The 14,200-nt window shown below is 30.7% G+C and overlaps 2 protein-coding genes across 2 annotated transcripts; one reads left to right on the top strand and one right to left on the bottom strand.

The window, feature by feature from the left end:
* The first annotated feature begins 2,760 nt into the window (after positions 1-2,760).
* Positions 2,761-7,302, top strand: Gnmt (Glycine N-methyltransferase). The gene is made up of 5 exons (XM_067275264.1): positions 2,761-3,085; positions 3,545-3,672; positions 6,540-6,793; positions 6,879-7,042; positions 7,128-7,302. The coding sequence occupies exons 1-5, from the start codon at positions 2,880-2,882 to the stop codon at positions 7,300-7,302; spliced, it is 927 nt and encodes a 308-aa protein (XP_067131365.1). The 5' UTR covers positions 2,761-2,879.
* A 2,657-nt stretch (positions 7,303-9,959) lies between these two features.
* Desi (Desiccate) lies at positions 9,960-11,840 on the bottom strand. Its single transcript, XM_067275227.1, has 4 exons — positions 11,532-11,840; positions 10,564-10,780; positions 10,311-10,494; positions 9,960-10,235 (listed from the first exon to the last, which is right to left on the bottom strand). The coding sequence occupies exons 1-4, from the start codon at positions 11,826-11,828 to the stop codon at positions 10,073-10,075; spliced, it is 861 nt and encodes a 286-aa protein (XP_067131328.1). The 5' UTR covers positions 11,829-11,840; the 3' UTR covers positions 9,960-10,072.
* Positions 11,841-14,200: the final 2,360 nt, after the last annotated feature.

The following is a 14,200-nucleotide window of genomic DNA, read 5'->3' as shown; positions in this document are numbered from 1 at the left end:
TAAATAATGGAGAGTGGCGATGATCAGCAATGCCGAGAATTGCGTAACGTCTTTTCTGTTACGATTAATCATAACACGAAACTTTATTGACGTCAACGATACTCAATAATTTATAAAACTGAAGTGTTTTTCACGATTTTATATAAGATTACGGATCCATATATACACAAATATCCGTTATCGAGCAAATTAATCTTTCTAAATATTTTACGAAGAGCGTAATGATTCAAATAATTTAATAATCGTCTTGTTTATTTAAGAAATATTTCAAGCTGATTCGACAATCTTCGACTATCCAATAATAATTTATCAACAGATTATCCTTGAGTTATTTAGTTACGTCATTAAATACTGTACTTTTGTTAATTAAATAATAATCTTCAGCATAGACTTATTTGATAGCACAAAAAATGACCCCTAATATTTTACATTTTTGGACTCGAGACACCTTGAAAAGTCGAGAAATGCGAGGAAACAATAATTGGGGGCGATTTCTGTATGCAAAGATGTGTTTGTGTGTGTGAAAGGGCACGATTTTGTTCACCCACTTTGAAGCTTAATAATTCGTGTGTCTTTTGTCGAAAATTTTTGAAATTTTGCGGAGAGGTTTCCGTATTAAGGGAATTGATGCCGTTAAATTTTGGTCGTTAAAGGTCGAAGGGGTGGGGAGATAGAGAGGGCCGTGTGTCATAACTCGAGCGGGGTCGGAGTTAATGAAGACTTTACTCGTTATTTGCATTTACAATATTTTATGAACTCAACCCTACCCTGAAAATTTAGCTTTTTGCCATTTTTATAATAATTAACAATTTAAATAGTTTTTTTAAAATTAAATATCGCAACAGATGGCGCATAAGGAATTTTAAGTGTTTTTGCCGGAAAAGTTACGCAACTCGTTGCTGGAATTTTTAAACATTATTTCACTGTTAAGCAACTGAAGTTTTGTCTAGATCTGAGGTTCTTAACCTGGGATCATGAACTTGGGGATTCGTGAGATTTCCTGATCCAAGTTCAAAGGTTTCTTAAAAAACTCTCAGGGGTGGATCTAAATGGATCTCAGGTTAAGAACCTTTTATCTAGATATAGTTACGAACAAGCTTTACTGGATGAGGATCGCGAGTAAACTTTGTAAGCTTCCACGGTCCTCAAACAATTTTTCTTGTGGAGTTGCAGGCTTTAACCATGCTGAGTACCAACATACTCCGTAACCGACAGTACGCTAGTAATAAAATAACATATTCTAATGTTACGCAAACTAGTAGTACATGGTTTATTAGTTTGAATGTTCTTCGTCACCAATATCAGATTAACGAGGGTTGCATAATGGCACGAGATAGAACACAGAAAAATAAAATTACATTGTCAAAGCTGAGCTGAGAGTTGTTCGTGACTGGTCTAGATCATATAATTGCATACAATCTGATTTTATACGAGAAGATTTGGAAGATAAAATCGCTACAAAAGGGGTGAAAACGTTGCATTATGCGGCCGAAAAATATTCAATAATTTTCACAATTTAGGATATAATAAACACACTAATGTAAACAAAGAAGTTGGAAAATGAGAGGGCGTAAAACAGGGTCTACCCTACACAAGCATTTAATACGAAAAAGTTTGTTTTGATACGAATTTAAATGCCGTAAGGACACATATACCATTGAAAAACCGGTTCCGACCGGATAACGATTAACCTAATGACGAAGGTTGGCGATTAATTTGACTTATAATCTACTCTAGAGATTACGAAATGTGTGTTGATATCTTATTATTTCAGTGCAAGACTTTACGGCATTTCTTCTAATCAAAAACGTGCTTAATCTGTATTTACATTTAAAATACTTAAAATGAATATATTGGGTTAAAACAAAATTCTATAACTTATTTTTCACAAAGTTATCTTATAGATATCTATCATATACTTCTTACTTTCCAGGTTGTTATATATAACAGAGGGAAAGTATGGCATGCCTTTTAAATATAAAAATTAAATCTTTTTTGCACAGAATTTTTTGAAGGGCAATTGTATAAGAGCAATAAAAACGATGACGAAACCGAAATTTATATATAAACAGTAATATTCTATGAAAGGAAGAGGTGGTTTGTCAATAATAAAAAATGTACATTTTTTAAAGCATGTTGACAGTTATCTTGTTCCTTTCACAGAAATCTTTAAACACTTTTTATACAAGCATTCTACAAGACAAGAAATATTGAAAACTTGCATATAATTTCCATACTTGCCAGCTGAAAACTTGAAAATTTGCCTATATTTGCATACCTACAAGTTTAAAATGCTGACAAAGTTATTTGCAAAATAAAAATATGCAATTTATTTGGAAAAATTCTTCATAAAAATGAAAAGAAACAGTATATTTTAAATATTGTAAATGAAAAGAAACTGAATATAATCAACATACAAAACATTAGCTAATAGGAAACAATGATGCAAACTGTTTATTGGAAAACTTTGAAGTTTTAAGCATAATAAGTTACAAAAATATAAACTTTTTAATTTCTTAAAACATAATTTAAAGCTCAAAATTGGAAAAACTTAGAGTAAATCATATATACCCTACAGATAACATTAATTTTTTCATAAAAATAGTCATTCCTCTAATAATTTTGAGGAGATAACGCAGAACATCCGAATATCTAAATAATGTAATCAAAATTTTGTATAAATTCTTGTACAAACATCAGATAATCCGCATAGAAATAACACGAGGAGGAATATAAACAAAAAGTTTATCTTCTCATCTCTAACCACACAGTTAAACAGGGAGGAGAAACGACTGTTTACGCCTCCGTCGGATGCACGTGGTTACTTTAAAAATGCGAAAACCGAGCCAATTTTCCTCACAACCGTAGGAATATCGAAGATGGTGGACAGCGTGTACCGTACTAGATCCTTAGGTGTTGCTATAGAAGGTGTTCCCGATCAATATGCGGACGGAAAAGCCGCACGCGTATGGGAAGTCTATATCGGAGAGAAAGAAACTCGTACTAAACATTACAGAGAATTCCTTACATCAATGTTAAGAGAACATGGATGCAAGCATATATTAGATGTGGCATGTGGCACTGGGTGAGTTACTAAACATTCATTTATAAAAATAAATTAAAGGTTAAATATGACCTATTTTTGTATATTTATAACTGCTTAAATAATAATTTTCACAGGTGTGACTAGATTATAGTTTAAAAATATATTTTAAAATTAATTAACTTAATAAATTTACAGTAAATTTTTTTTTATAATTAAATTGTTAGATTAAAATCAATATAAACAACTCAATGGATAAGATGTTGAAATGTTTTGACAGAAATCTGCCCTTGACTTTTGATTTAATGGGTCATTTAGGTTTAGATTTAATGAGAACTGATAAAAGGAAAATGTGTTTCCCCCCATAAAATTTGATGTAAACATCTGCAGAAGAAGAAAATTAATTAATTAATTAATTAACTTTTATAACTGAAATAATGTTAATTGAGGATGCACTTTTAATTTTGTACCTGTCATAAAATATTTCAAAAAATTTTACAGAATCGATTCTATAATGTTATTAGAAGCCGGATTTAAGATGACAAGTGTAGATGCTAGTGATAAGATGTTAAAATATGCATTGAAGAAAAGATGGATCAGAAGAAAGGAACCTGCTTTTGATGATTGGGGTAATCTTACTTATTAAATTAATTAATTAATATAAAAGCTCTTATTTTAAAAAAATTATAACAAAAATATAAACAGAATAAAAAGCATTGTATTAAGTGTCCTAGTTGAATGGTGACAAAAAATAAAATGTTTCTTACATATATTTACATACATTGATTCTCTTGAAACTGTTAGCTCCATGGCTCTTAATGAACACACGTATATATAAAGATGTGTTGTTGTATACTGTATTTATAAATGTTTGGCCACTTTTACACTATTTTCTGAAAAAATTATACTAGGCATTAAGATATACAAAAAGTAATCTTGACAAGATCTGTCATCAATAACAGAGCTGTATAGTCCTGGGAAAGATATCTGCCAAAATTCTCTTCGTTACAAATAATAAAACTTAATTATTCTAATTGTGGCTCTAGCTTGAACCCATAATGGGCATGCTTAAAAAAAAGGCCTTCTTGGTGTCCACATGACAGAGCTAACTAAAAGGATGCTTTTTTCCCTCTTAAATTTTATATATAAAGCATTATTTTTAATATTTACATTTTTGTTTCTATAATTAACTGGCAATATCTTGCCTAAAAGATAAAACAACTATTCCACAAATCACTAGGCAATTGCAAAAATTATCAATTATCTGATGATTTGTAGTATAGTCGTTTCATCTATTTCTTCGTAGCTGAATCTACGGGAATGAATTGAGCTTTTTAATATGCATTGATGGTTCGAATTATTACATAACTACTCAAATATATATTAAAGAATCGACAGTAGTTGCGAGAGATTTATGCAAAATCAGACACAAAAAATATTATAATGAATAGAACTTCAATTTTACAATACTTCTAACTTATACAAAAGTTGATTAATGTTTAGTTTTCAAATCATGTTAGTTTTATGGATTAATGTTACCTTAGGTAGCCAAGATGGTGGCTCGTCTCTAATTCCAGCAAGGAAACAGTGGGACGCATGTTCTAACCTAACCTAACCTATTCTAATAAATTACCATAATTATTAGAATAGGTTAGGCTAGGTTAGAACGTGCGTCCCACTGTTTCCTTGCTGGAATTAGAGACGAGCCACCATCTTGGCTACCTAAGGTAACATTAACTGTTTTATATGATCTGCCTTTTACCCATTCACATCTTTTAATGATTAAGAGCATGAGTCATCACCGAAAGTGATTTAGGGATTTTGCATTTTATTAGAACAAATTCTATATTCTATCTTTTTTCAAGATATTACATCCTAATTTCAATTCTGCTTCAAAACATTTAAATTACATTGTTCATTCTATTATTTTTTCAGTTTATCATTATCTTTCCTGTTAGTTAAAGATTTTAAATACATGAAATGCTTACTTGTTAGTAATATTAATATTTTAAATATTTGAAAGTGAGTTATTATAAGTAGAATGTTTCTTGTGGTTGCTGAGGGTAATTTAAATTTCTTGAAAACATTTTGACAGTTTGAAACAAGTAGCTTCTTGATTTAAGGCTTGATATACACTGATTAGCCATAACATTATGACCACTACATACACAAAGGAAGAGGGCATTTATCTAACATGAGACAATTGATATGATCCAAACCATGAGTGTATAAAATGAGCAGGATACATCTCATAATTGTTTTCCAAACTTGTACACTGCAATTACAGGCAAGCAAAAGGATCTGTCTGAACTTGATAAAGGTCAAATTGTTATGGCTAGATGGTTGGTTGCAGTGTATCAAAAACAGCTGAGTTTGTGGCTGAGCTGTTTTGAGCTAGGCTGCTCACATGTGTCTGTATTGAGTAGGTAATGACAGTGTCTGACAATGAATAAATTGTAAACTGCCAAAAGGGAGTTGGACCACCACACCTCATTCATGGTAGAGAACAGTGAAGGTTATCTTGGCTGTCGAACAAGACAAAACACACTACCGTGGCATGGTTGACTGCAAAATTCAATGGAAATAATGAGACCAGTGTTTCTGAATGCACTATTAATTGTACCCTCCTGTAGATGGGTCTATGCAGCTGTCAACCAACACAAGTGGACTGATCAAAGTGGAGTGTGGTCAATGACATCTGTAATGGGTCGGGGATCATCAGAAGTGGACTTTTGATCAATGAAGAATGTTCTGGTTTAATGAATTATTTTATTTTGAATTGTGTGAATGGGAAATTCGTGTAAATTGTGAAGCAAATGAGGCTATGACTGCTGGCTGCTTCCTGAACATCATTGCTAGTCACAATAAAGGAGTATATGTACAACCTTCATTTCAACCATAACCACTGATGAAGATGACATCTTCCAACAGGACAACACACAGCCTACATTGCTGATGATTGGTTTCTGAAGCATCAAGATAACTTTAATGTGTCCTGGCCCCCAAACACCCCCAGATCTTAATCCAATCGAGCATCCGTGGGTAGTGCTAGATCAAAAGGTATGCTCTGTAACTACCTCATCACAAACTGTTCAGGAGTTAACAGACTTATTACTATTATCCTGGTGTAAAATACCTTATGCCACTTTTAGACATCTTTTACAGTTGATGCCTCAGTGGGTTTGGGCAATTTTGAGAGCACATGATGGACAAACAAAATATTAGTTAGGTGGTATGCTAATGGATAAAAATGTAACTTTTTATTAATTTAAAAAAAAAAATGATTTTGAACTAATAATTATTTAAAAGTAAATTTTATAATTAATACTGTATACAACATTTTGAATGGTTCATATTACAATAACATTTTTTATCTCAGTTTTTTGAGATAATAGTTCTGTATATTTGAGAATTATATTTAAGTAATGACATTAAAAAGCATAACATATTTTGCATTGTTTTATAAAATGCAAACTAATTAATAAATGTTTTACAGTCATAGAAGAAGCTAATTGGTTGACATTACCTGATGATATCCTTAAACCTGGAAAAGGCTTTGATGCTGTGATTTGTCTGGGAAATTCTTTCGCTCACTTGCAAGATTTCGAAGGGAACCAGTCCAAACAGAAAAAAGCCATCGAGAACTTTTACGAGATGATTAAACCAGGAGGATATCTTCTAATCGATCACAGAAATTACGACGCGACTCTCGATAGCGGACAGACTCCATCTAAAAACATTTATTATAATGTATGTTATTTTATTATATTTTATTATTATTAATAACTGAATTTTTTACTTTATATGTAATGCAATTTTCTAATTTTATTCATAGAGCAAACATGCAAGAGATATTCAGACATCAATACTTTATGTTAATGGAAAACCAAATATGGTAACATTAGATTATACAATGGATATTTCTGATTTGGAATCAAAATTCGATTCAACTGACAGTGCCTTTACAAAGAAAGGACGTTACTCGGGAAATACCGTAGAGTGAGTAAAACATTTTATTTCTAATTCTTATTTAAAATTTGTTCTCCGTTTTTTCATTTTTCTGTTTCTTTCTTTCTTCTTATAGCAATTTCCGGCTCTCATACTATCCACATCGTCTAGAATCTTTCAAGAAACTCCTGAAAAATGTCTTCGGACAGGATTGTAAGCATTGGGTCTATGCAGATTTTCAGCCTCTGGATAAAATCGACAATCCAGCATTTTACATTCATATTGTTAAAAAGGATGAAGGAAGATTTTAGCTTTAATTAATGTGATTTTTATTTTAAATATATGGTTAATTGAATGTATGCAAGAAAAGTATATTATACATTATCACATATCAGCATGAGCATGTTTGATAACTGTATGAAAGTGTATTTAAAACTACGATTAAATGATTCATACTTACGAAATAAAAATCACATTGTCATTACGAAAAACTTTAAAACATTCTTCTAAAGATCTTAAAAACAGATTAAAAGAAAAATAAATTAAAAAATTTTTCTTTAAAACAATTTGTTTTACTTTGGGTTAACAAAAAGTGATAACAATTTCATAGATAAAAAGAAAAAAGCTATGTAAAACCTAATGTAAAATACATTTCTTAGGGAAAATGTCATTGCACTTTCGAAAAAACAAAGAGAAATAAAGATCAAGACACCCTACATCTTTATTTCCCTCGATTCTCGACGGGTGTTTAGTCCAAAAAGGCTAGTTTGGTTATGGTTCTTGTTCTGAGAAAAGCAGTTTGAATTGGATTTACATTTGAAGATATTTTTTTAACAAATTTACTGTAAAACTTTTTAAATTAATTCTATTTTCTGTATAAAATGAACAAAATAGAGAATTTCCTCATTTTATGCTTACTTTTTGTCAATAGCATTCATCAAAGACAGAAAAAGTAAGTACTGCAAATATGTTCTAATTATTTTAGAACTTTATTTATGCTTTTATTATAATGTTAAGAAATTATTTCTTCAAAAAAGAATAATTAAAACACAGTTTCATTGGAAGAAAAACTAAAAGCATATTTTAAATTTTACAATAGATTTTCACATAAAACATATTTTAAACTTTTTAATTCTTACAGTTTTAAACAATTATTTATTGTTCTTTAAGAATATTTAATATTAAAAGCCAAGTTTTAAGTTTGTTTAAATAGAATTTATTTGAAGTGTCTTAAATATAATTTAAGTGTTATATTTGTATATCTAAGAGCAATTTATACATTTAATTATTGCTATTTTTCGTGTGAAAATATATACAAAAACTTTATTTTCGGAAACAAATACCGTATATTTCCTCAGATAAGACGATAGTCGAATCATAGGAAAAGCCCCCAAAATCCAGTGTCGTCTTATAGGACAGATATATGCTAAAACTATAAAACTTTGGCGAAAATTTATACCTCGTCTTATCTGCGGAAATATGCGGTAAATTGGGGTTTCTCCTGCCACAAGGAAATACCTCATATATTAAATACATTCCCAAGATACTATTTCGAGTCTTAGGCTTACATTCATTAAAAACAAAACTATAAACTCATAATATAGAGTACTCCCCATTCTGCCTTAATACTTCTATCATTATGTAAAATTTATCAAACTATTTCTATCAGCATATCTTTATTCTTTAAGTAGGGCATTGACCTATAAATTCTAACTGTTGTCAATCTGGCTGTCTGTCCATCCTTTATTAATCCCAAGATAAACGAAAAGCGAGACCAGACATGGAAAGCTTAGGGACTCGAGGTCCCAATTAATTTTTTAATTAAAATATGATTAAAAATTGCAGCCTTAACATTGTGACAATGTCGTACAAAATGATTCCAATCTGCTTTTCTTGGAGCAAAAACTTTTTAGAAAAGTTTAAATTAGTTATTTTTGCAGAACTTCTTAGAAAATTTAGCAATGCATTTATTAATGTCTCAAAGAAATGATGTGTTTAATCAACAAAATGTTTATATTACTATAAAATATACTTTTTAATTTGAATTATAACAATGACTGAAACTCCAGATAATTCTGAAATTATTCAGAATTTATATAATTGTTTTATTTCAGATACATATAATTATTTTGCTTCTAGAGAAGCTCTTTTCTTTCTTTTTAAATGAATACTGTGTATTCTGAATTCTGTTTCGTTTTTTAAAATATATGATATGCATTTATTTCATATGATTGTTATGTTGCTATATTATTATTATTATTAAAAACTTTGATTTACACAACATTGAGTATATTCTATGTTTTAAAGCCAGTAAGAATGCTGCTGCCAAATGCATCAAATTTTCAATATATACTCAAATATTTTAATAATGTTTAAATAAATAAATATACTTGAATAATTAACATTTATCAAATTTATTTTACTAATACTCCTATCTATTAATTGTAATCTTAATCATAATAGTGTAATTTTATTGAAATAAAAAATGTTATTTCCATTTCTATTTTCCATTGTCTTTTTTATTTTTTATCAGAATTTGTCATTTTACTAACTAAATACAGACAATCCTCAGTTAATTGGGTTAATAATGCGCTATTTTCAAGTAATGTAAGTTGAATTTCTATATAAAAACTACAACCTACCTTATTGGAACTGCATTATAACCAAAAAAAGGTGTGTGTAGTACAAAAATTATCCATTGTTATAAGCAATAATGTAGATTCCTTTTAAATTAAACTTAAATAAATGCATATTACTTAAACAAAGACTACTTATATCATTACTATTATTTGAAAATTATCATGAAATAAAATAGATCTGTAAATTTATTTATATAATAATTGGAAAAGATTATTTTAAAATGTGTAATATAATTGTCACATGTAATAAATTTCGACAAATATTTACAATCTCTGCAAATATTTACAGATTTTTAGTAAACTTTTTAAAAGGATAAACAGGAAACTAGTTATTATAATAAGTTTTATTTGTGTCAATATATAATTTAAAAAGTTTTTTTATATAATAATGAACATGGACCTGCCGAAGTTCGTGATTTCTTTAAACTTGATTCTCGTTAATTTACAACACTTTACCAACGTTTGTTAGCAGATGGCTCCAGTCTGTAGCCTTCAATGGACATTTATTATAGGGATTGTAAGTATCACAATCACCATCATTAAAACCATACTCTCTAGCTTGTCTCCATCCAGTTTTATTCAAGGTATCCTTAACTGATGATAAACTGCAAATAATAAAATTTTATTGAGAAAAATTGCTGAAGAATGAGAAGGACATAGTTGATATCCAGGCGACTTACTTCAGCAATGTTTCAATCACATCAATATGGGTGGTTGTTCCTGTACTTCTTGTTTTCTGCCTCTGACGTTGAGCGGTGCCAATTGTACATAAAGCAGTCTGTATGCAGGAATCACCATCGATGTTGAAGTCAGATAAAACTTTATTAACATTTTTAACAAGGTAATCATCTGTCTGTCCATTCTCTAAAGAAATTACATTTTGTTAGAATCAAAAATTTAATTGAAATTAGAAATAAATATAAATGAATATACCTCTAAACAATTCTTTATTTTCACTGCCAAATCCAATAGCACCTAAAACTTTGGGGAAGAAGAGTAAAGAAGTGACAATTACGGCAGCCAATGAAGATAATGCTCTTCTATCTAACCCAAAGCCCAAGAGATTGCTCGATGAATCGCTGGGACGAGTCAAACTTAATAGATTACCGAATGGTATATTAAAAAATGGCATTCTGAAGTCCAGACCAACCTTGAAAAAATTTAATATAAAAATGTTCATAAGAATTTAGATTCAATTTCAAATTCTGTTTGTTTTACAGCATTAAATGAAGTTATTTTAAAATTTTAAATGTATTTGTTTTTATTTCATTATCGAGCTGAGTAAGCAAAGCTCATTTCTTTACATTCAAATCATTGGATTTAAATAATAAACTCCTTTAAAACTGTTTGACTGGTCTCAACCAAATTTGGTACAGACATCAAGCAGTTCAATTTGCAGGTGTTGAACACAAGAAATGTGGCACTAGTTCAAAAGTTTTTGAGTTATCACAAATATAATGTGATATTTTTAATACTTTATTATAATTTTCCTTACAATAAAAAAAATTTTCCTTTCAATGATTTTGTTATCATAACAATGTATTAATATGCAATATTAAATTCAATGTTAGAAGAATATAAACAGAAAACAGAGCCAAAATCAGAGAGACTGCAATTTTGAATGAACTTCTGATAGTAAATATTTATAATTGTGTGAAATGTTAGGGAAAAAAGGTATCCCATTAGCCTTTAATCTTAAAAAATAATTTGGCAAATTAAACTTTATATAAAACACAGACCATAAGCACCATCTCTGCATATGGTGTTTATGGTGCTGCAGCACCATAAATATCACATTGGTTCTCCGAATCTGCTTGCATTATATTCTCAAAATCCTGGATACACCAATGGTAAAACATATTGAAAATAAATGGTAAATTTCTATGTATTTATATACTAACCTGCATTCCTTTCAATAGAGGAAGAATGGATAGACGACGATTGCCGCTCTCGGTCAACGCATCGGGATATCTACCGGCGACTTGAGACGTTTGTATTTCGTATTCCTGTCCATTATGAATAAAAGTACCTTGACTGGTCGAATCATCGGGAAAAGTAAACTGTTTACCACGCTTCTCCGTTTTGTTTACAACCTCGTCGACCACGTGTTTACTGTTTGAAAACAACAAGGACTGAGGCGCCGCCTGGCCGATTACAATCATCAACGCGACGACGACAAAATGTGATAATTTCAACATTTTCGTTTTATTCTAAATAAAAGGAAAATGATTTTAATTAAAATGCATTAAATTTATATGAGATTATTAATATAAACTTAAAAGTATTAAATGTTTTATAAAATCTAACTGCTTACCCGAACAACGATGGAAATATGAAGGCTTTGCTCTTAATCTGATATATATATAGGGTCTAGACGTCCACCCAAATCCGTTTGAGATCTATTAATAGACGGGAAAAACCTCGGTCGTTCATCAAACTACTAATCGTAAAACTGGTTAAAAAATTTCCATCTCAAACTACTTCCTCGTCGGCCATAGTCGGGGGCGGATCGCTGGAGCTGTCATGAGAACTTGACTAAATAACCAATAAAAATAGAAACCATTATATCCTGTTATAAAGAATTTTATGTTATTGGGTGGGCTCTCGAATTTAAAATTTCTTAAAATCTTATATATATATATTTATTTATTGACCCCGATTTGTGAACGTAAAAATGATGAGCAGCGACGTAAGTGGGTCGCAGGACGGCAGGAAGAGAGATATAAATCTGTGGTGACAAAAGATAGACCTAGTGACCGCTCTGTCTTTTTTTACTTCCATTCGATGAAAAATAACTAATTTGTGATGTTTTACTTATTTATTTTCTATACCTGTAGATTAATTCAATAAATCTAAGCATTTTGAGCCAGACTCAAACCTGGATCCTTCCTGGGTGATACTTTCAATGTCTCGTTCATCCGGCCTTACGTGTCTAGATTTCTGGAAACAATTTCAACTTCTTTACAAGAAAATATTAATTAAAAAACTATAAAATATTTATTAATATCTTCATGTTACGGAAGCGCACAAATTTCTCATTAATAGAATATTGTAGTGGAAATTATTATACTATAAGCTTTATATTTTAAATCGTAGATTCATGCTGAAGAGAAAGGGATGCTAAAGAATTTTTGGGTTTTTTCCCCTCTTACTTAAATATATATTTAGGTTATTAAATTACTTAATCTACTTCTTTTCATAATTAAAATTATTACATATGAAATAACTCACTTAGTACCAAGAATTTCTAAATATAATATCTTTAAATAATGAAACCTGGTTTAAAAAATTCTTATGTGACTAAATATCTTACATAATATGACTCAAATTTATATTTAAAATGTGTCAAGTTTCCAGGTAAGCGCGTTAAGAGTGGAGAGATCCTATTCGGAATGAACTAAATTGATCATTTTTCTGGTTATTTTTAGTAACTAACTCGATGATCTTCAGTAATTCTCGTCCCTTTCGAAGTTTCCCACAGTAATTTTTAGGTCGCCCCGTCATCCTTCCAGGATGTAAAGTTTCTTTGAATTGTTTATCTGTCGTCGAGAAGTCTGTAATTCTTAATGAGGTCATCTCCACCTTGTTTGATACCAAAAACTATGATGACTCTTAGGTCACAAAATCGTGTCGTAAACCATATTCACGGAGTTTATTAAAACTTAGATAATGTGATTATGTTACTTTTTGTTTGTGTTTTTAAAGAATATTTTTAGTTATACGGTACTTGAGCTTCGACTTATGGATTTAAAAGTGTTCCAATTGGATGCGGGAAGATGCAATTAATTTAATTAAACTCTTCGTTGGCGATACATGGAACATATATTTGAAAAAAAAACTGAAAGAAATTTGTCAGACGTAAGTCAAATATGGTGAAATATGATAATGATAAGTACTTTGGTAAGAATCTATTGTATTGCACTAAACTAGTATCGAGGAATAGCATAAACTGGCATTTTAAAAAGAAATTTGATTCTTTCGCTATGTATACACTTAGAAGACTTTTTTTTCGCATGTCGATTTTGGGATCTTACAGTGCCGCGTTATAGCTTCACGGAGTCCAGGCAAATTTTCATTAGGGGTCCGCAATGTACGGTGTTAATTATATACATTTTATTCGGGTAATTTTTTGGAAAAATATTTTCTTATAAAAGATTAGTTTCGGGCCCCCGCTGCTCTATTTTGTCTACAGGATAATGCGCCACTGGGTTTTTAACTTAAGGCCAACAATGAGGCACTCGGGAGGCCAACAAGGAGATACGAGATATTTGAGTCAATCCATCCCTAAAAATTTCAAGTCGACTGTAATTCGAATCTGTCTTTAGGGTGGCATGCTTTTTTTTTTTTTTTTTTTTTTTAACTCTTTCCGCCCCTGTGGGCACTAAGAGGGCCTCTTTTAGTAGGCCCATTATGGGTTCGGCCAGGCCCACAATGGTGCGACCGGGTGGTGAGGGACGGGGCCCGACATATCCGAACGGACCACCCCCCGAAAAATTCCTGGGGATTATTCGACCCGTTCGGATTCGATCCCGGGTCCCCCAGAGCGGTAGGCTGCCACCTTTACCGCTCG

Source organism: Centruroides vittatus, unplaced genomic scaffold, assembly GCF_030686945.1.
Source record: "Centruroides vittatus isolate TY-2023 unplaced genomic scaffold, ASM3068694v2 contig_602, whole genome shotgun sequence".
Taxonomy (NCBI): Eukaryota; Metazoa; Arthropoda; class Arachnida; order Scorpiones; family Buthidae; genus Centruroides; species Centruroides vittatus.
This window is presented reverse-complemented; position numbering and strand designations above follow the sequence as displayed.

Bases quoted from the DNA above. Each gene is read 5' to 3' on its own strand.
- Gnmt (XM_067275264.1), top strand. From the start codon at position 2,880: ATGGTGGACAGCGTGTACCGTACTAGATCCTTAGGTGTTGCTATAGAA. The intron at 3,086-3,544 runs GTGAGTTACTAA...AAAATTTTACAG, and splicing joins GATGTGGCATGTGGCACTGG to AATCGATTCTATAATGTTAT. The intron at 7,043-7,127 runs GTGAGTAAAACA...TTCTTCTTATAG, and splicing joins TACTCGGGAAATACCGTAGA to CAATTTCCGGCTCTCATACT.
- Desi (XM_067275227.1), bottom strand. From the start codon at position 11,828: ATGTTGAAATTATCACATTTTGTCGTCGTCGCGTTGATGATTGTAATC. The intron at 10,495-10,563 runs GTATATTCATTT...TAATTTCTTTAG, and splicing joins AAATAAAGAATTGTTTAGAG to AGAATGGACAGACAGATGAT. The intron at 10,236-10,310 runs GTAAGTCGCCTG...TATTATTTGCAG, and splicing joins GTGATTGAAACATTGCTGAA to TTTATCATCAGTTAAGGATA.